We start from the raw sequence: 27,429 nt of genomic DNA, 5'->3' as shown, positions 1-27,429 counted from the left end.
TCTGGCCCAGATAACTGGAAATTGGAAATTGGAAATCTCACCTAGCCTGCTGAATCCGCTCCAGGTGGACTTCACTTTGAGGACAGCTCCTGTATCTAAGGTGCTTTGAACCCATTTTAGTGGGGCAGCTAGTGGGTCTGTGGTCTCCCCCTCTGTAGTAAGTCAGTTGAATAGTCTTTTTTGATACTTTGTTTGGGTGGTGATCAGGACCTCACTTCCTGGTGCTTGCCTTCCCACCATCTCCCTGTAGAAAGAGGGCTGAGCCAGGAAGTTGGGCATCTAATGCAAAAAAGAAGCTCTCTCTCCAAGGAGAACTGTGGTTCAGGCAAGGAAGACATTGGCTCATTTGCTCTGGGCTGGAGAGCAACACAGCTGGTTAGGCCAGCTATCTCATGCTGATCACAAGCTCCGATGGGCAATTATAAATGTCTTTGATTAATAAAAAATGGGATGATGAATGAATAGTTAATCAATGCAGTCTGGCAGGAAGCCTCTCTTGGAGACTGGGCTGGGGGTTTCAGCAGGGGTAGGGGGAACAATGAAAAGGATCCTTAGAGGTGAAAGGCAAGGCCCCCTCCAGTGATGGTTTCTGATAAGCACCTCTGTCCTGATTTCAGCTTCATGATTTTTATGGTGGGGTTTTCTTGGCAGCTCTGGGGATAAACTTGGGGTGGGGGGGCAAGTGATGAGCAAGTGGGAAACAGTTTGTATGGTGCCCACCGGAGGGGGCAAGGTAATGCGTTGGAAACACAATGGCATCCACATGCAGTTGCTTTTGATCCCTATGTCTGGCCCAGCGCCTGGAATTGTGTTAAAACAAGTTTAGTTAGGGCAGCCGAGGCAGGATTACCTAAAGCTTAAAGTCAGTCAAAAGAGAGCAAAAAAGACCCTTTCTGAATCCTAGACAACTGTTGGGATAGGAAAAAAGAGTTGTTTTTAATTAATTAATTAATTTAATTAATTTTAAACTCCAGATTTTATCCACCCTCCGACTGTTCCACATTCCATACCTTCTCCCTGCACCCCTGCCTCCAGGAGGAAGTTCCTACCCCCACCCCCATCCCTTTAAACTCCCCGGGGCCTCCAGTCTTTGAGGATTAGGTGCATCCTCTCTGACTAAACCCAGACCTGGCAGTCCTCTGCTGTATATGTATTGGGGGTCTTATTTTTTTTTTTTTACAGTTTATATATTTTTATTTTTTTAATTTTTTTTGATTTTTAATATTTTTATTACATATTTTCCTCAATTACATTTCCAATACTATCCCAAAAGTCCCCCATAGCACCCCCCACTTCCCTACCCACCCATTCCCATTCTTTTGGCCCTGGCATTCCCCTATATTGGGGCATGTAAAGTTTGCAAGTCCAGTGGGCCTCTCTTTCCATTGATGGCCGACTAGGCCATCTTTCGATACATATGCAGCTAGAGACAAGAGCTCCGGGGTTCTGGTTAGTACATCATGTTGTTCCAACAATAGGGTTGCAGATCCCTTTAGCTCCTTGGGTACTTTCTCTAGCTTCTCCATTGGGAGCCCTGTGATACATTCAATAGCTGACTGTGAACATCCACTCCTGTGTTTGCTAGGCCCCGGCATCGTCTCACAAGAGACAGCTATATTTGGGTCCTTTCAGCAAAATCTTGCTAGTGTATGCAATGGTGTCAGCGTTTAGAAGCTGATTATGGGATGGATCCCTGGATACGGCAGTCTCTAAATGATCCATCCTTTCATCACAGCTACGAACTTTGTCTCTGTAACTCCTTCCCTGGGTGTTTTGTTCGTATTGGGGGTCTTATATCAGCTGGTGTATGCTGCTTGGTTGGTGGTCCAGTGTTTGAGTCCAGGTTAATTGAGACTGCTGCTCTCTTACTGGGTCACCCTCCTCCTCAGCTTCTTCCAGCTTTCCCCTAATTCAACCACAGGGGTCAGTGGCTGGAAACAACCCAGATGTCCCATAACAGAAGAGTGGGTACAGAAATTCTGGTTCATTTACACAATGGAATACTACTCAGCTATTAAGAACGAGGGCATCCTGAGTTTTGCAGGCAAATGGATGGAACTAGAAAATATCATCCTGAGTGAGGTGACTCAGGCTCAAAAGGACGTGCATGGTATGGACTCACTAATAAGTGGGACAGAACTCAAAAATGTCAACAAGAGAGGAAGCCTCAGTCCCACTAGGGAGGGAGAAGAAACCAACCACAAGGTGTGTGTGTGGCGGGGGGGGGGGGGGAGCATGGGAGGGAAAAGGGATGGGGGGGCTCAGAGAGGGGAACATGATCTAGTATTGGGTCGGAGAAAAGGACTGAAATCACTGAGGGCAGCAGAAAGAAGGGAAACAGGCAACCTCAGGAGCTAGGAGGTTGGGAGGACCCTCCAGAAAGTACCAGAGACCTGGGCGGTGAGAAACTCTACCTTAGATGAAATGCCCTACATTGGGTAGAGGGAACTTGTAGAGCCTGCCTACCCCAGAAAGACATGGCATCAAGTGAGGGATGGGGTTGCCATCCTACAGTCAAAACTCTGACCCATAATTGTTCCTTCTGAAAGAACGGTAGGGATGGAAATGGAGAGGAGTCTGAGGAAAAGAAGGACCAGCAACAGGCCCAAACTGGGATCCAGCCTAATGGGAGGCCCCAAGGCCTGACACTATTACTGAAACTATGGAGAGCTCACAAAAAGGGATCTATCATGACTGCCCTCTGAAAGACCCAACAAGCAGCTGAAAGAGTCAGATGCAGATATTTGCACCCAACCAATTGACAGTTTTTGTTTGTTTGTTTGGTTTTTCGACACAGGGTTTCTCTGTATAGCCTTGGCTGTCCTGGAACTCACTTTTGTAGACCAAGCTGGCCTTGAACTCAGAAATCCGCCTGCCTCTGCCTCCTGGGTGGGATTAAAGTGCTGGGATTTAAGGTGTGCACCACCACGCCCGGCTTTTTTTTTTTTTTTTTTTTTAAGAAGGAAGTGGTGGAGGCCGGGGAGGGTCCCAAGCTCTTACTGGAGGGGACCAGCAGGAGACGGGCAGCTTGAGGCAGAGGACTAGGAGGGGCCATGAGAGCGGGAAACCGGCCCAACGCGGGTAGGACTGGAAGGATACCGGGCTGGGTCTGGCCGAGCTGGGCTGGGTCTGGCTGAGCAGAGCCGAGCCGGGCAGAGCTTGACAGGGCGGCTCTGGGCGGAGGGGAGTGGAAGGCGGTGGCCTGGTGGTGGCGAGGCTGCGGCGACAGAGATCAGGGAGAAAGTGGCTGCCGGCTGGAGCGCGACCTCTTGCCTGGTGGAAGTTAGTGACTGTCGGTAGAGGCAGCGGGAGGGTGGGTGGGTGGTGGGGGTGGGGTGGGGTGGGGAATGGGAATTGTGGTCCGAGACAAGGCTCTTGTTGGGATATTTTTCATAATGACCAAGTAGCCGTGAGACCTTGGGGCAAGTTCACAAAACCTTCGGAAGTTTTTGTTTTACTATGCCGCACTGAAGAGTTCCAGCTGTAGACCGAACATTTATTTGTCAGGCCTTCGAATGGCTCAGGCTGGCTGCTCCTCTGGTGGACTGTATTCAGACTTTCAAGTCAGGGGTTCTGGGGGGGGAGGGGAGCTCCTACCTCTGCTTGTGATGTCCCCAAACATTAGGCAGGATATCTTTTTTTTTTTTTTTTTTTTTTTTCCTGTGTGGCATGTGTTGCCGTTGAGACCTGCCTTATCTTCTTACCCATGGGTAGTTTCGCGGGTTCTGTGAATGAAAGGATGTATGAACGGTATTTTGGCGGGGGGGGGGGTTGGGGGGTGCGTGGGTGTTGTTTTTGTTTTTCCATGTTTGGGAATGAACTCAAGATAACATTCTATGGCTCAACCTCATTCGCTGGTCATGTATGAAAGGTTTTATTTTCCAAATCCTCACGGCCTTTCTCCTGAGGACCCCTTTCCCTCGGCTGTCTTTTTCCCCAGCTTCCTGTACCAGGCTACTTACTTCTGCCTTATTTTTCCAGGCTCCATGGTTCTTCCATGGCGTTTCTTGCTCAACCCAGAGACAGCTGGAACAGGAGGGCTCATTGAAGTCGAGAGCTTGCCAAAGGAATTTCCCACACATCACTACCAGTGGTCCTCTCTGAAGCTCAGGACAGGATTTGTGGACTCACTTCACCTCAGACCATGGCAAGCCAGGGCTTGCCCCTTTACTTGGCCACCTTGTTGACTGGACTCTTGGAATGCATCGGTTTCGCTGGTGTCCTCTTTGGCTGGACTTCACTGTTGTTTGTGTTTAAAGCAGAAAACTACTTTTCGGAGCCCTGTGAACAGGACTGCTTGCTCCGGAGCAACGTCACAGGGCCCTCTGGTAAGGACAAAGATGGCTTTTTCATAGGAAGCTGTGCTTGGTTCCTGGGAGTTGGAAAAGAATAGGGAGGTCTCTGTGCTTTACCCACCCTGCCAGCCTTTCTATGAGGGAGGGACTGTCAGCCCCCTCTCACCTCTTATGTGGAGGCTATCAAGGGAGGAAGGAAGCACCTGATTTTAAAGAGGGACTTTTAGAGACCAATATATTTTAATGCAACTTGGTAGCTTTCTGATCAGCAAAGTTGTTCAAGGTAGAGGGGAGTCTGGTCTGGGCACTGACCTGGCAGGAAGGTTGGGGTGCTTCAGATTCTGTCTCACATAATCAGGGTTCCTAAGAGCTTTTCTCTCCCAGATTTAAAAGCGCAGGATGAGAAGTTCTCACTCATCTTTACCCTGGCATCCTTCATGAATAACTTCATGACCTTTCCCACTGGCTACATCTTTGACCGCTTCAAGACTACTGTGGCCCGCCTGATAGCCATGTAAGCCTGGGCAGAAGCAAGGGAGAGGGAGTGGTGTGTGGGAGACCAGATAGTGGTGAGGCTTGGAGGGAAACCCTGCCCCAGCAGCAGGATCACTGTCCTTAGCACCACCCTCTTCCTACTGCTGGCTTCCTTTCCCTTTGCACCTTCCCCTGTAGTTGGTAATATCCTATCCTGTTATACGCTCAACTTCCTGAGAGGCCAGGCTTTCAAAATTAACAAAATGTATAGTCGATATCATCTGCTTTTCTTGTTCCTTGAATCCCCAGTCTCATTTCTGGCAGGGCCTCACATCTAGGTGGCTCAGGCTTTGCCTTCATTCTCTCCCGCTTATCAATTTCTGAGTTGTCCCACCCAGTGGTGAAATTTCAGGTTCCCTCTAATTAGACAGGAGGCTCTTACACTGGGAGTTTCCCCTGCAAATGAGTCAGAGACCTCGTGCTCTTTTACAGGGTCCTGAGGCCTCCTGATTACAGTAGTGTCCATGGCTAGGTTCATTGATAAGCAGGTCTGCTAAGTCCCAATACAGCCCACAGCAGGAGCAGATATGTGGTGAGGCAAAGAAAGAGAAAAGGAAAGTAGAGGGTAAAGCAAAGCCCTTACACTTAAGCTTTGGGGAGAGTAAGTCAGACATAAGCTCGAATTTTGTTTCCTGTAGTTTCTTCTCTGCCACATGTCTTTTGAACTTCTGCTTTTTTTCTTCTTTTTTTTCTTTTTTTTTTTTGTTTTTGTTTTTTGTTTTTTGAGACAGGGTTTCTCTGTATAGCCCTGGCTGTCCTGGAACTCACTTTTAGACCAGAACTCAGAAATCCGCCTGCCTCTGCTTCCTGAGTGCTGGGATTAACTTCTGCTTTCTTCTTCTTCTTCTTCTTCTTCTTCTTCTTCTTCTTCTTCTTCTTCTTCTTCTTCTTCTTCTTCTTCTTCTTCAGATTTATTTATTTATTATATGTAAGTACAATGTAGTTGTCTTCAGACACACCAGAAGAGGTCGTCAGATCTCATTACAGATGGTTGTGAGCCACCATGTGGTTGCTGGGATTTGAACTCAGGATCTCTGGAAGAGCAGTCAGTGCTCTTATCTGCTGAGCCATCTCACCAGCCCCTGAACTTCTGCTTTCTATTTGTTATCTATCTTTACAAAGTCTTCCACCACTAAGGAGGCCCAAGAACAAGAATTTTGGCATTTATCCTAGAATCACTTGAACTTTTTCTTGTTTTTTTTTTTTTTTTTTTTTTTTGCTGCTGGGGATTGAACCCAGGAATTCATGAAAGCCAGGCAAGTGTCTACTTCTGTGTTGGTGACTTTTCTGTTGCTGTGATAAATATATATATATATATAAAACCAAAGCAACTTAGAAAAGGAAACATTAAATTGAGCTTATGGTTCCCGAGTCTATGACAGTGTAGGGAAGGCTTGGCCTTAAGGCTGTCGGAACAGCAGTAAGAACTCCCATCTGGTCTACAACCAGGAAGCTGGGAGTACACTGGGGGTGGCATCACAGCCAGCCACCAGTATACACCTCCTCAAACAAGGCCATGCCTCATAGTCCTCTCCACCAACTGGAAACCAAGTATAGAAATGTATGAGCCTGTTGGGGGCATAGTCATTCCAACCACCACAACTTCGAAGCCACACCCCGAGCTGTGAATGCCATGACTTTGAATTTGGAATCTAGATCATTCTGATCCAGGCGAGTCCAACCCTTCTGACATTGTGACACTGAGTTGTCACCTGAACTCTTCAACAACCATGCAGTCCAGTTACACACACCACACACACACACACACACACACATATCTCAATAACTTTTTTTTTTAAACTAAGTTTATGATTCTCTTAGTTCGACTTCATAACTATTCTTGTTTGCATGTTGACTAATCCTTTCCTTTTCCAGAAAAGGCTACTGAGACCCAGAGGAAGGCAGCACCTTGTCCAAAGTCACATGTGGAGATGAAATTAGAATTTAAGGTTTTGATTTGCAGGCCAGGCACCAGCCCCCTTTCCCAAGGGGTTGGCCTCAGGACAAGGCCCTGTGCCTTGCCTACTGTAGTCCTGAGTCTTTTACATTATCAGTTGCGCTCATTATCCAAGATTTCCCAGTTTAGCCTTAGAAACTGGACTCTGGACTAGTTACTTTCTTGTTACTGGGATAAAATACAGCAACAAAAGTGACTCGAGGAGGGAGGCCTTCTCATGGCTCCAGGCTCTGGTCCATCACAGTAGGACACCCCAGCAGCAGGAGCTTGAGGGAGCTCTTCACATTCCATCTGAAGTCACACAGAGGATGGGGGAGCTGAGTTCCGTTTCCCTGTTTTATACAGTTCAGGATCCTCTGCCATCCACATAGTTCCACTCCGGTCCAGTTAGGTCTCTCCAGTATCAGTTAATGTAATCATTCCATTGCCCAGGTGATTCTAGGCTCTCATTGAGTTACTGCTGAGATCTATCACACTTACTAGCTATGGGGTCAGGATTACCTCTCAGTCTATCGGGCCTTCTCTGATGCTGACCTCTCAGAAGTGGCTGTTCCCCTGGAGTTCCCTGGCTGACAGTGCTGTCAAGTTCTAGCTAGTGTTGGATGTCAGCTGAGCCGACTCCTGCTTGGTCCTCATGTTTCTTTTAACTGGATGCTTCTGTATTTCAGATTTTTCTACACCTGCGCCACGTTCATCATTGCCTTCACCTCTGCAAGTAAGGACGGACAGCTGGGAGGGAGGGACAACTGGGGTGTGGATGGATGGGCCAGGTACAGAAGGCAAAGGGCCCATGATATTTTCATAGACCCACATTGTCTGTGGAAAATTTATCCTACTAAAGAGAGAATTATAGCTATACAGTATTAAAATGTTCTCCTGTGGGGTTTTTGGGTAACATGTGTGATGATTTTGAAAATCATCTTCACTTAGCAGAATCAAAATCAACAACCCTGGTACATGCAAAAAATTGCTCCCAGTGATTCGTATAAAAGTCTGTGCATTCTAGGTTTGCCTGGTTTCCTTTCCTTTGTTGTGTGGGGGGAGAAAAATCGAGATAAGATGAGGGTGAGCAGGGACTAGTTTAATGGCTCCTAAGGCCTTGGATAAGTATGTGGGAAGTGGACCTAGAAGCAGGAGGTTAGATTGGCCAAGAGATAACTCGAAACATTCTTCCCCAGGGGCAGATTAGGTGGCTTCATTTTGAGGGTTGAGAAATGAAAAATAGTGAGACCTGTTGTGTAACAGCTGTAACAGAACCAGTTGATGTCATGAGGGAGTTTCTGCTTGTGTTCAGCCAAACCAGGGGCTTGGTGTTTTGGTCTAAACAAATCTCATGAAGTCACATTTGTAAGAATTGAGCAATAAGCTAAGCCTATTTATTTATTATTTAATTAATTTATTAATTTATATCATTACTTATGTGTGTACTTACATTTGTGAGTTTTGAGCAAGAATCCCCTGTTACTTATTTATATTATTATTTATTTATGCATATGTGTTGACATGTGCTCTCACTTGAGTGTGTGTATAGAGGGTGTGGCTTACTTGCTTACATCTAAGTAGAAGCCAGAAGTCTAACCTTAGCCCCCTCAGGTGTCGTGTGGTTTTGAAGCAGCATCTCTTGCTTTGTGTCTAGCTCACTTGCTTTGTGCTGGTTAGGCTATAGTGCTGGCCACAGAGCCTCATGCTTGCAGGAACATTCTTTACTGATTTAGCCAACACCCCGGCTGTCTTAGTCAATGTTGCATTGAGACACATGACCAAGGCAACTCTTATAAAAGAAAGCATTTGATTGGGGCTGGCTTACTGTTTCAGAGGATTAGTCTGTTGTCAGCATGGTGGGAAGAGTGTTTGGTCCACTGGGAGACATAGTGCCGGAGAGGTAGCTGAGAGTTCTCCAACTGGATCTGCAGTCAGTAGGAAGGAGAGAGAGAGAGAGAGAGAGAGAGAGAGAGAGAGAGAGAGAGAGAGAGAGAGAGAGAGACATGGGCCTGGCTTAGGCTTCTGAAATTCCAAAGCCCACATCTAAGTGACACACTTCCTCCAACAAGGTCACACCTCCTAGTCCCTGTCAAGTACTCCACTCCCTAAAGACCAAGCATTCAAATATATGGGCCTACGAAGGCCATTCCTATTCACATCGCCACACTAGCCGAGCAAAAGTCTTTCTTCCTCCTTAAAACATGACTTTTGTTTTGGGGAAAGTATTGATGCTAGGATGATTTTACTGTGAAACTGATCTCCAATCTTTAGCTCATTAGGAGAGATGTACATTTGTAAACAACAGAAAGTGAATGGCAAATAGCATGACTCATCTCTAAAATCATCTCTTTCCAGAGCTTCTCTAGGCATTGAACAGTAGTTACTTAAGAGGAGGTGAAGAGGTTGCCAAGATATCTTAGTGGGTAATGATACTTGCCACCAAGTCTGATGACCTGAGTTTGAGTCCCAGAACCCACGTGGTAGAAGGAGAGACCCAACCTACAAGTTGTCCTTTGGCCTTCACACATACAGCAGTGCACACACACACACACACACACACACATTACCACACACACATACACATAATACACATAAATTACCACACACATACACACACACACATATATACCACACATGCACACATACATAACTCATACACACACATATAACATACACAAACACACAAAATGTGGGAAAAATAGAGGATGCTAGAACAGACCTAATACAAAAAAAAGATTTATTTATTTATTTTATGTATATGAGTACACTGTAGCTGTACAGATGGTTGTGAGCCTTCATGTGGTTGTTGGGAATTGAATTTTTAGGACCTCTGCTCGCTCTGGTCAACCCGTTCACTCCAGTCGGCCCAGCTTGCTCCGGTCAGCTCTTGCTCAGTCCCTGCTCGCTCCAGCCCAAAGATTTATTTATTTTTATACATAAGTACACTGTAGCTGTCTTCAGACACATCAGGAGAGGGTGTCCGGTCTCATTACGGATGGTTGTGAGCCACCATGTGGTTGCTGGGATTTGAACTCAGGGCCTTCGGAAGAGCAGTCAGTGTTGTTACTTGCTGAGCCATCTCGCCAGCCCCAAATTGCTCCCTTTTAAGACTAATTTTTCAGTGATTTGGAGTCATTTAGAGATTATGTGACACTTAGGAGGCCTGTTGCTTGCATGTCAGTTTCGCTTGCTTGCTTGATTTTGTTGTTTTGTTTAGAACCAGGAATATCCCTACTCATGCAGCATTTCTTATGCCAAGCACCACACCACAGGGCAGGGCTCAGATTTTCACAACCAAAGGGAAGGATCCCAGGCATTTCTCTCTCAGTTGTCACAGTGCTTCAGTGAAGCAGGACAGAGTCTCTCATTTCTGTTCATAGTGTGAGGAGAGCAAGGCGAATTCGGAAGATAGCTCATGCTCATGGTGAAGCAGTGACTTTGAGACTGGACTTGGGTGCTGACTCCAGAGTCCTTCTCCCACAGTGGTGGAGCAGGCACTTATTATGGTCTACTGCAGACCCATAGCCACCTCTGGGAAGGAGAAGGGGCTTTCAGGATACATGAGAAGGCGTGACTGGAGAGTCTCTTGACCACTCCCTAAGGCCCTCAAAGGACACCAGCAAGCTGGTGAAGTGAGCTTCCAGTGCTACTGTGTTGTTGGAAGTTGGAAGCTGATGGGAGCCAGAGCCTTCTGGAGGAGAGGGGAGAAAGTACAGCTTCTTGGGTTTTGGGTTCCAATGAAATTACTACTCACTCACTCCTGTGACTTTTATGGTTCTAGACACTGCCATGCTGCTCTTCCTAGCCATGCCCATGCTCGCAGTGGGAGGAATCCTGTTCCTTATCACCAACCTACAGGTGTGAGCTGTGTCCCCTTCCTTGATCCCAGGCAGCTGAGGGAGGTGCAGACATCATTTGTTTCCAGAGGGGTTGACCCAAACTAGAGTGGAAGGATTTGGGGTGCGAGAGGGTGGAGATATTTTTTTTTTTTGGCTTTTTCGAGACAGGGTTTCTCTGTGTAGCCCTGGCTGTCCTGGCACTCACTTTGTAGACCAGGCTGGCCCCGAACTCAGAAATCCGCCTGCCTCTGCCTCCCGAGTGCTGGGACTAAAGGCGTGCACCACCACGCCCGGCTGAGGGTGGAGATATTAATCAGGCCTGGGTACTGAGGAAGGTAAAGAGTTATTTCGTGAATAAGTCAGCTAAGTTTGTCTTGTCTTCTCCAGATTGGGAACCTCTTTGGGAAACACCGTTCAACCATCATCACCCTCTACAATGGAGCATTTGACTCCTCCTCAGCAGTGTTCCTCGTCATTAAGGTAGGAATACCAAAAGCTGGGACTGAGGGGATAACCCAGTCCGTAAAGTGCCTACTGTGTGAGCATGACTACCTGAGTTAGATTCCCAGAATCCTTGTGAAAAGGCTGAGTGTCCTGGTGTGCACTTGTAATCCCACTGTTGGAGTGTTACAAACAGGCAAATCTCAAGGCCACTGTGAGACTCTGTCTCCTGATGAATGATTCTCATGACTGTCCTCTGGCCTCCAGACACTTTCACACACACAATACTAACTTAACATTTATTGAACACTTGAGTCTTTATTAATTCCAGTTGCTTGTCCTGTGAGCCCTGCATGACTTCTGCCAGCCCTGGAGGTAGGCACGTTCCTCCTCAGGTGACACACTTGAGTATTATGGAGATCATGATCCCTGTCAGAGGTTCTGCAGTGGCAACTATGGCATTTGAACCTGCACTTAGGCCTGTTTGTCTCTAGAGATGAGCTTGGGACCGCTAAACCCCTTCTTTACACTAAACCTATATGTAATCTTTGCTCAGTGAAGAGGGAAGATATAATCATGATATACTTGGGTCAGGGATGGACAGAAACTGGGAACTCTGTAAAAAGTAACACTTGCTGATGTGTGCTTCCACCTTGGAAAAGTGGGTAGGAAAGGGTAGTGAAGGCCTTAGAGACTACACCGGGGCCTTTCTATCTCTCTAGGGCTGGTGTAAGTGTCAGGAGAACAAACTGTTGGCAAGCATATTAGAAGCCCATTAACAACCAGTCTGCTAATGGTTTTGTTTTTTATTAAATTAATTAATTGTTATTACCATTTAAGAAAAGACTTCTTAAGCTGGCCCAAGACTCACCATGGAGTCCAGTTTGTTCTTAAACTCATGATCATTCATCCTTAGCCTTCCAAGTGCTGGGATTATAGATGTGTGTCACGACACCTAGATTCAATTAATTTTTCTTTTGAGACAGCATCTGACTGTGTAGGACAGGCCGGACTGAATCTTGTAGCCCAGGCTAGCCTTAAACTCTCAATCCGTTTGCCTTAGACTCTCTAGTGCTGTGGTTATAGGCAGGAATCACCATGCCTGGCTTTGTTAATGATTTTAGTGTTTAAGTCATTGCTAACAGTTTTATTTGGCTAGTGTCTTGCCTAACCCTTGGTATGATTTCTGGTTGGTCTAAGCTAACAATGGTAAACTCTGTCTCTACTACCACTGACAGGTAGAGGCAGGCATGCTTTGTCCTTGCAAGGAGATAAAGTGGGTGTATAGTGTAGAACTTCGGGGGACATTTCCTCCCTGAAGGAGGGTTTGCGAAAGCAGAGTAGAAGAAAAACCTTTAGTTTGGAGGCTAGCTCAGCTGTTAGTTAGAATGTCTGCCTCGAAAGTACAAAGCTTTGGTTGGGTTCAAGCCCCAGCGCTGCATAATCAAGCTTGGTATCATACCTTTAATCCTAGCACCTGGGAGATGAGGGCAGTAGGATCAGCCAGTCAAAGTCATCTTATATTATACAGTAAGCCAATGTATTATATTACATTATAATATGTATAACATACTGTCTTAGTCAGGGTTTCTATTCCTGCACAAACACCATGACCAAGAAGCAAGTTGGGGAGGAAAGGGTTTATTCGGCTTACACTTCCATGCTGCTGTTCATCACCAAAGGAAGTCAGGACTGGAACTCAAACAGGTCAGGGAGCAGGAGCTGATGCAGAGGCCATGGAGGGATGTTCTTTACTGGCTTGCCTCCCCTGGCTTGCTCAGCCTACTCTCTTATAGAACCCAAGACTACCAGCCCAGGGATGGTCCCACCCACAAGGGGCCTTTCCCCCTTGATCACTAATTGAGAAAATGCCTTACAGTTGGATCTCATGGAGGCATTTCCTCAACTGAAGCTCCTTTCTCTGTGATAACTCCAGCTGTGTCAAGTTGACACACAAAACCAGCCAGTACAATTGACCCCTTGTCAACTTGACACACAAACACATCACTAGTAAGCCTCAACCCTTACATTCTTATTCATCCCCAAGATTTAAATAACTTTAAAAGTCCCACAGTCTTTACATATTCTTAAAATTTCAATCTCTTTAAAATATCCATCTCTTTTAAAATCCAAAGTCTTTTTACAATTAAAAGTCTCTTAACTGTGGGCTCCACTAAAACAGTTTCTTCCTTCAAGAGGGAAAATATCAGGGCACAGTCACAATCAAAGCAAAAATCAATCTCCAACCGTCCAACGTCTGGGATCCAACTCACGATCTTCTGGGCTCCTCCAAGGGCTTGGGTCACTTCTCCAGCCATGCCCTTTGTAGCACACACGTCGTCCTCTGGGCTCCAGATGCCTGTACTTCACTGCTGCTGCTGCTCTTGGTGGTCATCTCGTGGTACTGGCATCTCCAAAACACTGCATGACCCCTTCAGTCCTGGGCCTTCAATTACAACTGGGGCTGCACCTTCACCAATGGCCTTCCATGGCTTCTCACAGTGCCGAGCCTCAGCTGCTCTGCATGACCCCTTCATGCCTTCAAAACCAGTACCACCTGGGTGACTCTTACACATTACCAAGTCCCGCTGCAGAAGGAGTACAACCTTGCCTATCTCTGGAACACAGCCTCTTTGTGCTTTCAGAAAACACTTCCCAGAAGATGTCACCTCAACGATGCTGGTCTCTTCTTAATCACCGCTAATTTCTTAGCTCCAGCTAACCAGCATCAATAGTCCCAGTAATGCAAAGTTTTTGCTTTAGTAGTTCTGGTATCTTGTTAATCACAGCTGATTCTTCAGCCCCAGCTAACCAGAACTACAAAATCTTCACAATCAAAACAGCAATGGCCCTGAAAAGAGTCTTTAATTTTCCCTCTGAAATTTCACAAACCAGACCTCCATCTTCTGCACTGTTCTCAACATTATCTTCCAAGCTCCTACACAACATCTGACAGAGCTCTTAACGATGAATAGATCTTCAAGCCCAAGGTTCCAAAGTCCTTCCACAGTCCTCCCCAAAACATGGTCAGGTTGTCACAGGAATACCCCACTCTGCTGGTACCAATTTGTCTTAGTCAGGGTTTCTATTCCTGCACAAACATCATGACCAAGAAGCAAGTTGGGGAGGAAAGGGTTTATTCGGCTTACACTTCCATGCTGCTGTTCATCACCAAAGGAAGTCAGGACTGGAACTCAAACAGGTCAGGGAGCAGGAGCTGATGCAGAGGCCATGGAGGGATGTTCTTTACTGGCTTGCCTCCCCTGGCTTGCTCAGCCTACTCTCTTATAGAACCCAAGACTACCAGCCCAGGGATGGTCCCACCCACAAGGGGCCTTTCCCCCTTGATCACTAATTGAGAAAATGCCTTACAGTTGGATCTCATGGAGGCATTTCCTCAACTGAAGCTCCTTTCTCTGTGATAACTCCAGCTGTGTCAAGTTGACACACAAAACCAGCCAGTACACATACATATTATAGCAGTGAGCTTGAAGCTTGCTTGGCCTACCCAAACCCAGTTGCAACAACAAAAGCCTTCTTCCCTACCTCTCTCTGATCTTCCTCTTTGAAGACCGCAGTGGGAAGGAAGGCATAATAGTCGACATGGTAGTAGCCACGCTTTGATTGTGTGGCAACCAGCTGGAACATAACAACTAGCAACGGGAAGGAAAAATGGTGGACCCCAAACTGTCCAACCTGGGGTTCTCTCTGGGCTTTTGTTAGGCCACTTATGGGCTCATGAGCCTCATTTAGTCCCATGAGCACCTTGATAAGAAAGTCTGAGTCCCTGAGGGTCTCCAGACCCTTTGCTGGTGGTGCAAGAGCTGTTTTCCAGGTCCCCTTCCCTTCCCAGGTAAAGCTTACCTGATGCACCTCCTTCTCTTTGAAGGCAGAAGGGAGGGGCTGGAGCAGGAGTGGGGTTCTCAGTTTAATATGACTTGTTCTTAAGGTTCATCTGTACTGGGGTGTGTGCCATGATATTCTTCCTTTTGTGAAGGCTGTGGTATAGTCCATCAAGTGGCTATACCACACTTTGCTCATTCATTCATCTGTTTCTCTCTGCACTTTTGACTATGGTCTGTAGTGCTCCTGGGAGTATTGGTGTTATCCTGATGTGTTACTCTTTTCTTTCTCCACAGCTGCTTTATGAGCAGGGCATCAGCCTCAGGTCTTCCTTCATCTTCATGTCTGTCTGCAGTGTCTGGCACCTTGTGCGTACTTTCCTTCTGATGCCCAAGGGACATATCCCCTACCCACTGCCTCCCAACTACAGCTATGGGTAAGCATGATTGACCACTATCCCATCTGATCTGAGGTAGGAAAAAGGAAAGAGTAAGCCTGCTGTAGGAGAAGAGTGTATTCATTAGCTACTCCTGCATAACGAGCATGCCAAGCATTTAATTTTTCTTTCTTTTTTTTAAAGATAAGGTTATTTCTATTTTGTGTATATGAGTGTTTTGCCTGTGTAAATGCATGTGTACCGTGTGTACCACTGGTGTCCATGGAGGTCATAAAGGGTGTCAGGTCGCCTAGAACTAGAGTTACAGATGGGTGTAAGCTGCTATGTGGGTACTGGGAACCAAGCCTGAATCCTCTGAAGGAGCAGACAGTCCTCTTAACGGCTGAGCCATGTCTCCAGCTCCTAAGAATTTATTTCTTACATCTGAGCCAGACTTGGATGAGCTTATCATTTATGCCTCCAATCATCTGATGTGTTAGCAGGGAGTTGGCTGGATTTGGAGTAATAGGAATGTCTGTGTCACAGGCTAATGTGCCAGGATTCTTGCTTAGGTGTGTGCACATAGTGGTTCTGGGGTTCAGAGAGGGGGCAGTGATACGCACAGTTTTTTGAGGCTTCGACTTGGAATTGATGTGTAACTTGTAGGCTACATTATCTTGGCTGGAGCAGTTCACATGTCTAGGCTAGATAATGATGAGAAATGGGTAGCGTCCCATTGCCAAAGATGGAGGCAGAGGAGGTGGGATGCCATAGTGGGATCACACCAGCTGTCAGTTAGAGGGAGCCAAGGGGCCATCTTCATTTGCTGTTCGATTGCTATTTGTTGTACCCCATATGCTCTTTGAGTTCATGCTCACAGTCTCATTTCCTACTGATAGCCATGTACTGATGGCCGTGCACTGATGGCCGTGTACTGATAGCTGTGTGCTGGTGGCCATATACTGATAGTTGTATACTGATAGTTATATACTGATAGCTGTATACTGATAGCTATATACTGATAGCTGTGTGCTTATAGCCATGCCTTTGGTTTTCATCTGTGAAAATGAGGCTCTGAGTGGTAAAGCTGGAGCCACATGAGAAAGATTTAGAGCCGAGACTTGTAACAAGACCCATTCTCTTCTTCCATACTTCTAGGATACCCCAAACTTGTCTATCTTTCAGAATCTCTTAGATCATTACAATAAAAAATAAAATGGGAACATGGAAACCTGGCTATTAGTCAATAGACATTCTGGGTTTTTTGTTTTTTTTTTTTTTTTGTTTTTTCGAGACAGGGTTTCTCTGTATAGTCCTGGCTGTCCTGGAACTCACTTTGTAGACCAGGCTGGCCTCGAACTCAGAAATCCGCCTGCCTCTGCCTCCCGAGTGCTGGGATTAAAGGCGTGCGCCACCACGCCCGGCGTCAATAGACATTCTGATTCAGTTGGCCTAGGTTGCCACTTGGCCATCAAGGTTGTTCAGAAGTGATTTCGTGTGAAGATGAGGATCCTCTCTCTGTCCTCTTTTCTGGGCTTGTTCTGGTCAGGCTCACAGTCCTCGGGCTGAGTGTTGGAGATTCTGTTTCCACAGCTTGTGCTCCAGGTTTGGTGCTAGAAAGAAAGAGAATAAAGCAGCTGAACATGAAACCAAGGAGCTGCAGTCAAAGGAATGTCTGCCACCAAAGGAAGGTGAGTTCTGCTTCACCCACATCCACGGCAACCCCATCCATGCCTTGGTAGCTTTTCATCTGCTTTCAACCCCAGGAAGTCATCTCAGGGGTTCAGAATGAGGCCAGGCTGGGCAAGGAAGAGCCCATAAGCAGTTTTCAATCCCCTCACTTTTAGAGAGCACCCAGAAAGGGCAGGGTCTTTGTGTATTTTCAGTGCCTGTTTCTTACTTATCCACCCCATACCTCAGCTCTCCTCACACTGAAGTCTATCTTCCATTGCCCTGATCCCTACCCTCTGGTCTTGCTCTCTCCCGGGATTCTAGGGCACCAAGGTTGGCATCTGTGTCTCTGATCTCTTTCCATCCGTACCATCCCCATCACTTCCTCCTTTCCCTCCTCTGTCTGCTCTGAATCTTTGCTTATGAATATTATAAACCATTGTTAGCTACAGTAGAAGTAAAAATAGGAGGAGGAGGGAGGGGTTGGAGGGAGGCAGGTCACAGGGCAGAAGTAGCAGCTGGGCAGGAGAAAGCAGTTTCCAGAGCAGGGCAGTTAATAGAATTACATTGTATTTGAGATATATTTTTTTCTATATGAGCAGATTTTAGCTGTTCTTGGCACACACACAAAAAAATGGGCAACAATGTGAGGTGATGGATATGTTAATTTGCTTTGCTATGGTAACCATTTTACTATCTATATGTACCCGATGACAGCATGTTGTGTGCTTTAAATACACACAATAAAATTTGTTAAAAAAAAAAAAAGAATAGGGGCCAGGGTTATAGCTCAGTCAGTAGAGCCCTTGCCTAGCATATGCAAAGCCTTGGGTTCAATCCCAGCACTGTATACATCTAGGCATAATGGAAAGGAGGATCAGGAGTTCAATGTCAACCTTAGCTACATCGTGAGTTCTGGGCTACATAAGACCCTGTCTCAAACAATACAAAGAGTAAGAGGACTGTGGAAGGCTCACATAATCAAGAGGATAGTGAACCTGCCAGGCTACAGAGGTGTGGAACCAGGCTGCCTCTGAGCATTTCTGTACACTAAAGTCTTAAGCCAGTTCTGCCTACTTAGGGAGAATGAGTTAATTGGTCAACTGGGTGAGGAACAGAATATTTAATTCATGGTTCCAATTGGACCAGAGAGAACAAGGGAGTCCTAAGGAAATGAAGGATTCTGGGACCAAAGGAAAGGTAGGAGATGCAGAGTAGACCACGACAACAGCTGTCCACCTTCACCCTCTCTCTGTCCCAACATTCTCCTTGGTTTTCATTACGTCATCTTGGCTGAGAACCATCAGGAAAGTACTACAGCAAGAAGTGTCATTGAGCAGGCTGTGAGAGAGATCAGATTTCTAGACACCAAGGAACAGGATGGGAGCCATCCAAGGTGGAAGGACAAGATGACGAGCATGGTGGAGGGCTGGGGGAGTTTTAGTTGGCTCCTAGAAGACAAGGGTGCACTGAGAACTTAGGCCTGAGACTGTCTTGTTAAGGGCCACTCTGGCCTATCCTACCCTTCTTCTTTCCCTGTCATTTATGCCAAGTTCCTCTCTTCCCTATCAGAGAATTCTGGACCAGAGCAGCAGCAGCAGCAACAGCAGCAGGAGCCACACTCTTTTCGACACTGCGCGCTCTCTCGCCGATTCATCTTGCACGTGGTGTGGCTGTCTATCATACAGTTGTGGCATTACCTCTTCATTGGTACTCTCAACTCTCTACTCACTAAGTTGTCCGGTGGGGACAAAGTGAAAGGTATGTGGGCTTCAGAGGAGTCTTTCGGGAGGTCTCAAGTAGAAACCTAGAGCCCTGAGAGTCTCAGGAACAGATGCTGTGCCAGCAAAGCTATGTATTCCAGAGTGGTTTCAGGGGGTGGGGGTAGGGGTCGGGGTCTGAGGAGGAGGGCTGGAGAGAAGGGTGAGATGGGAGAGTCTTATATTGTGAAGTAGCCTGAAAATTTCTTCTCACCTAACCCCTATTTTTTGTGCCTTCACAAGTCAGTGCCTACACAAATGCCTTTGCCATCACCCAGTTCTTTGGCGTGCTGTGTGCCCCCTGGAATGGCTTACTCATGGACCGCCTTAAACAGAAGTATCAGAAGGCAGCCAAAAGGACAGGTAAGCCTGGGATCAGGGAGCCAGGAGGAGAGATCTTCATAGACTTCCACAGTTGCCTTGTCTTTGCCTCTATCCTTTCTCCCTGACTGGTTCATCCATCCATTCAACCCTTGGTCATACATTTTGTGCCAGCCACTGTACCAGTCTCATGAGGCTTTATCCCAGCATTTCGGAGGCAGAGGCAGGCGGATTTCTGAGTTTGAGGCCAACCTGGTCTACAAAGTGAGTTCCAGGACAGCCAGGGCTATGCAGAGAAACCCTGTCTCGAAAAACCAAAAAAAAAAAACCAAAAAAAAAAAAAAACCCAAGAAAACAAGCAAAAACAAAAAACAAACAAACAAACAAAAACCCAATGGATGAGGCAGGTAAATCTTGTCTTCTTCAGCTGTCCTAATCTAGAGGTAGTATCAATCCATCAAGTATACATGGCCTGTTACTGCTGGAGTGCTGGAGTCCATGACCAGGCAGAGTTACTCCCACACGGTCATGCTGTTTTCCTATTTCCATTGTCCACAAATCACACGAGATAGCCAACACTTTATTGGACAGTGGGCTTACTGTTGGGTGGGTTTGCCCAGCTGATGTGAAATGTTCTAAACATATTTGAGCTAGTGTATGTTGAGCCGTGATGCCCTATAGGCTAGGTATGTTAAATGCATTTTCAGCTTGCTGATATTTTTGGCTTCCGATGGGTTTTTCCGCATGCAGCTCCTCTGTGAGTCATGGAGTCTCTGCGAGCATGCAGCATGAACGGGCAGCAGACTATGGGTACCAAGAAGGGCGAGGTGCCTGCTCTGGGAGAGGCAGGGTTGTTATCAGGGAAGGCTTCTTCAGAACCAGGATAGAAAAGACAAAGAAGGGAGGGGAAGGGGGAAAAGACTGATGGTGGCTAAAGACCACAATAGCGTGACAGATCTGACAGAGATAGGCATTCAGGAATCTCCATCCTTTCTGTGAGTGAGTCAAGCTAATCAGAGGGCAGGGCTTGAGAGAGTTGCAGGAGAAACCAGGAGAGTGCATAAGAAGGCTTCAGGCTAGCTGGGCTTTGGTGGTTCGAGGCAGAGGCAGGCGGATTTCTGAGTTTGAGGCCAGCCTGGTCTACAGAGTGAGTTCCAGGACAGCCAGGGCTACACAGAGAAACCCTGTCTCAACCCCCCTCCCCCCCCCCCCCAAAAAAAAAAGAAGGCTTCAGGCTACTCACTCTACCTCAGAGTTAGAATGTGCTCCTTGGGTGTGATCAGCGGAGCAGAAGGATGCTGGGATGCTTCACCCCTGTGTGGGCTGAGAGAGAAGGGAGAAAGGGAGGGAGCACTGGTGACTGTTTGCTTTGTCTCCGTCCTCCTCCCAGCTCTCTGCACCCTAGCCCCGCCGCAGGATTACTTGCAAGTACTTCATAGGCTCTCCTTAATAAAAACAGTCTCCATTCAATCAATATCACCACCATGAAAATCTCCATTAATTCTTTTTTTTTTTTTTTTTTTTGGTTTTTTCGAGACAGGGTTTTTCTGTATAGCCCTGGCTGTCCTGGAACTCACTTTGTAGACCAGGCTGGCCTCAAACTCAGAAATCCGCCTGCCTCTGCCTCCCGAGTGCTGGGATTAAAGGCGTGCGCCACCACGCCCGGCTTCTCCATTAATTCTTAATATTTTCTAATAAGCAACTAGCTGCCTTTCACCTCTCCCGGCTGACTTCAGTACGTCGTTTCCTGACTGAGCTGTTCAGTGGCTCCAGACAAAGACAACCTTCTCAAAGTTGAAAGGACAAACTTCAATTGACGTGTCCTTCATAACTTCATTTTTGGGTCTCCTCTAGCTTAGGCTAGACTTGGAGTTACTATGTATCCAAGGTTGGCCTTGAATTTACTATGTAGTTTAGGATGGCCTTGAACTTCTGATCTTTCTGCAGTCACTTCCCAAGTGCTGGGATTACAGCCTTACTACCATACCCAGCTAACAGACTTTTTCTCCCTCTTCTTTTTTTGGTACTGGGAATAGATACCTGAGTCTCATGCGTGCCAAGCAAATACTTTGCCAATGAATTGTATCTCCAGCCCAAATTCCTTTCTTTCACAATTTACGTCAGCACCCCTCCTCTTGTCTATTTGTTGAAGAAAGTGGGATATTTTTCCTGTCAGATTTCCCACATTTGGACTTGGCATCTTTTGGGTATTTCATGAATGGGTTCTTTTGATTGGGCATTTTCTGTAAATAGGCAGATTCAAAGCTTGGAGGAAACTCTGTTTTTTTGTTTTGGCAAGAGTAAGTAGAAATGGAGTTGTGGCCTCTCTGGTTCCTTCACAGGTCCCTGCTATTTCTGGTCTTCACTGTTATGACACTGAGATAGATCAGTTGCTTCAGAACTTGGTCTGATCTGTCCATTATAAAGTTTCCCATCAGCCCAAGCAGCTAATGATTTTGCAACCACTGTGATCAATTTGAGAGCCATGATTTGATTAGGGTGCTATTTCTATCTTTCCTCTGGCTTTTAGCAGCTACAATTCCTCCAGAAGCCACAGCTTCTCACCCTGTTTCTTTACACTGAGGTAAATGCTTGCCTTCCTCCTCTGCTTAACCAGTTTCAGAATGACACACTGACCTCACATCCCACCAGAGACAAGTGGGATTGCTGTCTTTAGAGTCCAGCTGTATACATACTGAAGCTCTATGGTCTCATTTTGTGTCTGAAATTTTAAAACTTCAATGGGTTTTATTTAAAAAGAAAAAACACTTAGCTTTTGAGAATTTCATATGTGTATACCATGAGGATCTTACTTGATCCTCCCCTCCCCTCCCCTCCCCTCCCCTCCCCTCCCCTCCCCTCCCCTCCCCTCCCCTCCCCTCCCCTCCCCTCCCCTCCCCTCCCCTCCCCTCCCCTCCTTTTTGAAGGAAGATTGCTTTGTTTGAAAACACATTTAAGCTGTACAGTATATCTGACATGCTCCCATCCTGCTCTGCCTTCCTCTTCAGTGCTGGAGGCTGGAGATGGGGCTCAGGGCTCTCATGTACTCTGCAAATGTTCTTCCTCTCAACTGCAATCTGGTCTTCACTATTTGTGTGTGTGTGTGTTTAGACTGGCTCTCACTCTGTATCCCTAGCTGACCTAGAACTCACTATGACCAGGCTGGCTTTGAACTCATAAAGATGTGTGAGTTCTGTTTGCTCAGTGCTGAGGTTAAAGGCATATAAGGCATATGATACTGTGTGGGTGAGTGGGTCCATGTTGGGATGTGCCAGCAAAGTTCAGAGGATAACTTATGGGGCTCAGTTTTCTCCTACTGTGTGGATCCCAGCAATGAAACATGGGTTGCTAGGCTGGTGACAGGCACCTTTACCTGCTGAGCCATCTCACGGGCCCTCACCATTCTTCTTCAGGCTTGCATCGACCCATCTTTGGCCACTAGAAACTTTACCAGTCTAGAATATGGGACCCTTAGGCATGGCTCAACTTTAGTCAGTGCCCTTACTGTCTAGTGCTGTGAGAGGTTTGGGTTTAACTGGACATGTCTCCTGGGCCACACTTGAAATTGGCCATTTCTCCAACCAGTATTGGCTCTCTAGTGGAAAACAATATTTAGAATCTTCAGGTTATGTGTTGCACTCGCTGGTTTTGTGTCAACTTGACACAGGCTGGAGTTATCACAGAGAAAGGAGCTTCAGTTGAGGAAATGCCTCCATGAGATCCAACTGTAAGGCATTTTCTCAGTTAGTGATCAAGGGGGAAAGGCCCCTTGTGGGTGGGACCATCTCTGGGCTGGTAGTCTTGGGTTCTATAAGGGAGCAGGCTGAGCAAGCCAGGGGACGCAAGCCAGTAAGAAACATCCCTCCATGGCTTCTGCATCAGCTCCTGCTTTCTGACCTGCTTGCATTCCAGTCCCGACTTCCTTGGTGATGAACAGCAGTATGGAACTGTAAGCTGAATAAACCCTTTCCTCCCCAACTTGCTTCTTGGTCATGATGTTTGTGCAGGAATAGAGACCCTGACTAAGACAGGTGTCCTCTCTCTCTTTGTATGCTGATCCTTTTTTTAAATTAATTTTTAAAGTTCTCATGGCGGGAGGTGGGCTTCATTATGACATTTCTTATTTTCAATATGTATGACAATGGCATTGTATACATATACAATGGCATTGTGTATGTTCAATATGTACCATTCTTATTCATCTCTCTCTCCTGCTGCCCCCCTGCGCCCACTGCCACCCTTGGTCTTCATCCTCCCCAGATAGTCTCCCTTCCTGCCAACATGTCACCCTCTCGCATAGGGGTTATTTCTGCACTCCCACCATCTCCTTTCTTATATTTCACTGACCTCACGTGCATACTCACATATATGTGCACATGCTGCCCACATGCACATGAGTCCAACTGGACACAGTTATGTTCATTGCTCTCGTGTTTTTGTTTGTTTGTTCCTGATATTTTGGGATCGCTTCGCTTGCTTGTTTCCTCTTTGAATTTTGTTGAAAACACTCACAAGTTAAGCAGTTACATTTCTTCAAAACCAAAACAGGGGGACGTACAGTTCCTCCTGCTAGTTGCTTTCCTTTCTTTCCTCCTTTCCTTATGGTCTTTAAAATACAGCGATCACCTATGTAAACATATATGTGTGCCCCTTGCTTAGATCAAACGCAGAGCTTCATTCACACAGTTGTGCAGTTGTCTTTTCTATGACCCTCTCTTTATTCTGAGACCCTCCTCACCCCGATAACTGCTGCCCAGCTCTCTCTTATGTGGCTGGCTTGTACTTGGTGCCATGTGCCTCTGTTGGCGACAGTTTGGGTTGCTTTAGTCCCTTGCTATTACCAGTTCTGTATAAACAATCATTATTATCACCATCATCATCCCTGGTTCTGGGTTGCAGGGGCATCGGTGGGTGTGGTCCCTGGTTCTGGGTTGCAGGGGGCATCGGTGGGCATGGAGCCTGTTCAGAGGCCACTGTATCTCTGAGCGAGTTAGGAAGCCCTGTGGAACTGAGACGATCAGACACATTTGACTGACATGTAGGAGGAGAGTTATTAACTCTGAGGAGTTGGTGTTGAGATATGATCTGGCTTTCTTTGGTTCATTCTGGTCTTTCTTGGCGTTTCCTGCTCTCCTTTGGGTACAATTACAGGCACCCCTATTTCCTTTTGAACCAGGTTCCTCGTCTGAGGCTGTGGCTCTCTGCTCCATGGTGCCTTCACTGGCTCTGACGTCTCTGCTGTCCCTGGGCTTTGCCCTGTGTGCCTCCATTCCTGTCATGCAGCTACAGTACGCCACCTTCATCCTGCAAGTGGTCAGCCGCTCCTTCCTGTATGGATGCAATGCTGCCTTCCTCACGCTGGCGTAAGTGAGCTTAAAGAGAAGGAGAGTTGGCTGGCCATGAAGAAATTGTGGGGTGAGGTGGTCCTGGAGGTGAGGGTGCATTTAGAAGGGGCCGTGGCTGAATATGGATACAGGTGGGAAGGAGGGAGCATTAACATGGAGGTGAGGGTGTGTGTAGAAGGGGACGTGCCTGGGTATGGATACAGGTGGGAAGGATGAACATTCACATGGAGGTGAGGGTGTGTGTAGAAGGGGCCGTGGCTGGGTATGGATACAGGTGGGAAGGAAGGAGCATTCACACAGCAGAGCCTCCGTGTCCAGGAAGAATCTCTGTCTACTCCGTGAACTCTTATTTCCCTTCACTACCCACCTCTGTTTTACCTCTCCCAGAGAAGAGGCAGAAAGGTATTTTCCCATCTTTGTGTCCTTGGCACTCCATTCTTGCTTCTTTTGATAACGCCAGCATCTGTCTTTTCCCTAAGACCTTCGTAGGCTTAGCCTGGGCCTGGGTCCCTTCTGTTCCCGTAGGGCTCAGTTAGTATTTGCTCTGTGTCTTGGGGTTAGAACTGAGAAGAGTGGGAGAAGAAAGGGCTTGCATGGATGGGTGAAGGGCAGGTCTAGGACAGGGGAGTTGGCTGACAAATGTTCTCAAGTATCAGGCCCCTGCTTGGAGTGGGAGAAGTTGTGGGGGCTGTGGGGGGGAATCTGTAAAATTCACTGCAACCTCTATCTTTCTCTCCCTAGATTTCCCTCAGAGCATTTTGGAAAGCTCTTTGGGCTGGTGATGGCCTTGTCAGCTATTGTGTCTCTGCTACAGTTCCCCCTCTTCAAAGTCTCCCCTGAGAGCAACGCGGTGTATGTGAGTACCACGCAGGGTCCATTTCTGGCCAGCCTGTGTGTAGGCCCCTTGACTAGAAAGGTTACCCAGGCTGGACCTATTGCACAGGGCCCCAGCAGGGGGCGCTCTAAGCTGGCTCAGGAGGCCTGGATGTGTTATAGGCTTCAGTAGTGCAAAAAGGAACTATTTAGGGTTTCACTTCTCAAACTAGGGTCACAGGCAGAGACCTGGCTCAAGCTGGGGCTTCCTAAGGTTGTAGGATTGACATGCTACCACTTCTCAGAAAGCCTGAAGAGAAGAGTTTGTGAGTATGGACAAATATGTATTACTCTAGAATAGGATGCAAAATCCTCTCAGAATTTCAAAGCCAAAGGGTTTTCTACCTGCAGGCTAACCCTGACTTCTAGCTGAGACTATGGCATATACAACATTTGTCTGAGGACAGGAACTTTGATCAGTAGATGCTAAGGGCCCAACCCTAGGAGGTAGTCAAGGCTCTCCAAGCTTTGGGGAAATTGCAGACCAAAGAGATTAAATGACTTATAAACTCAGATACTCATACTCATGGTCAGTGAAGGCATAGAGGTCTCTGCACTCGGGAGTCAGTGTTCTGGTCACTGATGAACCTGCTTGCCTCATTAAGAAGAGACCATCAGGGTGGAGAGATGGCTCAGTGGGTAAGGACGCTTGCTAGGATCCTAGGACCCATGGTGGAAGGAAAGACTCAACTGTTACAAGTTGTCCTCTGACCTCCGCATGTGCTCCATGGCACTTGAACACACACACACACACACGTACACACATGTGTACATATACACATACACACATAGATACATATACACAGATACACAAACACAGATATACATACACACACACACACACACAAATGTAGTAAATTTTTTAAAGCTCAAAGCGTAGAGTAAGTATATAAGTCTGTCACTAGAAGAAACAAGACTATGCTGACAGCATCAAGAGCCCTAACTCAGCATCTAGATGTAGTCTAACTGATGCCTCTCCAGCATCTCACAGGACCAGGGAAAGCTCACTAGTGCCCTCTAGGCCATTGCTTCCTCATCCTTGAAATGGGTTTAAAAGAGGCTGGCATGCGGCTTATTGGTAGAGGGCTTGCTTAGCATGCACAAGACCCTGAGTTCAATCGTGAGCACTGACTTAAGTCATGCATGGTGGTACATCCTATAATTCCTGTACTTGGGAGATGGATTAGACTTTCAAGGTCAGCCTGAGCCTGTCTTAAGAAAGAAAGAAAAAAAAATATGAAAACAGACCTAAAGTCCTTCAGGTCACCTTAATGTCTAGGTAGAAAATAGACCATAGACCAAGTAGGACTTTGGTCCTTCTGTTGGTGATGGGAATAACTCAGCGTTGCTGGAGTGGCCCCTCTTTCCTGTTTCCCCAGGTATCGATGGGGCTTGCCATTTTTCTGACATTGGTCCATCCCTTCCTGGTTTACCGTGAGTGCCGTGCTGAGAAGACAAAATCGTCTGTGGATGCCTAGTCCACCCTCTAGCCTTGACGATGCCTTTCCTGCTCATTACTGGACTTTGATGATCCAGTATCTACAAAGACTGCCTACCCAGGAGAACTGTAACAGGCAGTCCTAGTTTCTCTTAAACCACCACCACCACAACAAGAAACAAACAAAAACCAAAACCAGAAACAAAAACCAAGGCATTCAGATGCCACCCAGGACTTTGATTTCCAAGACGAGAATTTCAGTGGCCAAGCAGCCTTCACACCAACCCAAAGCAAAGATTTGGATGAATTTTTAGTTACTCCCCGCACAGGGCCACAGCAGAGCTCATTGCAAGGGACAGGGAGATATGTCACAGAGTCAGGCTACCCCAAAGGACTTGGGATCCAACTGACTGGCTAGCCAGAAAGGTTTTGAACAGCACTTTGTATCCTGCCTGTGAGCAATGTCTCCTCTTCAGGAAAAGGGCTATTCATTGACTTAGGGCAGCTTTTATATATAATTAGCTTGGGGTTTGAGAGATGGCTTAACTCTTAAGAGCACTGGCTGCTCGTCCAGAGGACCTGGGTTTGATTTTTAGCACCCACATAGTGGCTCACAAACTGTGACTGCAGTCCCTCCATGGATACTGCATGCTTGTGCACAGACATATATGCAGACAAAACATCCATACACATTAAACAAATAAATAATTTTTCTAGGGAATACTTTTATACAGTAATAAAGCCTCTATGTTTA

At 46.7% G+C, this 27,429-nt stretch overlaps 1 protein-coding gene across 5 annotated transcripts; it reads left to right on the top strand.

Moving 5' to 3' along the window:
• The first annotated feature begins 28 nt into the window (after window positions 1-28).
• Window positions 29-27,429, top strand: Slc43a3 (solute carrier family 43 member 3). 5 transcript variants are annotated; one of them, XM_021152713.3, is made up of 13 exons: window positions 29-100; window positions 3,982-4,328; window positions 4,680-4,809; window positions 7,455-7,501; window positions 10,550-10,626; window positions 10,995-11,087; window positions 15,188-15,327; window positions 16,861-16,958; window positions 18,511-18,699; window positions 18,942-19,061; window positions 24,196-24,382; window positions 25,106-25,220; window positions 26,617-27,429. In XM_021152713.3, exons 2-13 carry the CDS (start codon window positions 4,145-4,147, stop codon window positions 26,713-26,715), a joined length of 1,479 nt encoding a protein of 492 aa, XP_021008372.1. In that variant the 5' UTR covers window positions 29-100; window positions 3,982-4,144; the 3' UTR covers window positions 26,716-27,429. The 5 variants fall into 5 exon arrangements, with proteins under 5 accessions (XP_021008372.1, XP_021008382.1, XP_021008368.1 ...); XM_021152723.3 differs by lacking the exon at window positions 29-100 and adding an exon at window positions 3,004-3,081; XM_021152709.3 differs by lacking the exon at window positions 29-100 and adding an exon at window positions 3,122-3,282.

The sequence above is a fragment of the Mus caroli genome, unplaced genomic scaffold (genome assembly GCF_978045245.1).
Source record: "Mus caroli unplaced genomic scaffold, Mus_caroli_1 scaffold_2, whole genome shotgun sequence".
NCBI lineage: Eukaryota > Metazoa > Chordata > Mammalia > Rodentia > Muridae > Mus > Mus caroli.
This window is presented reverse-complemented; position numbering and strand designations above follow the sequence as displayed.

Bases quoted from the DNA above. Each gene is read 5' to 3' on its own strand.
- Slc43a3 (XM_021152713.3), top strand. From the start codon at position 4,145: ATGGCAAGCCAGGGCTTGCCCCTTTACTTGGCCACCTTGTTGACTGGA. The intron at 11,088-15,187 runs GTAGGAATACCA...CTTTCTCCACAG, and splicing joins CAGTGTTCCTCGTCATTAAG to CTGCTTTATGAGCAGGGCAT. The intron at 25,221-26,616 runs GTGAGTACCACG...CTGTTTCCCCAG, and splicing joins CTGAGAGCAACGCGGTGTAT to GTATCGATGGGGCTTGCCAT.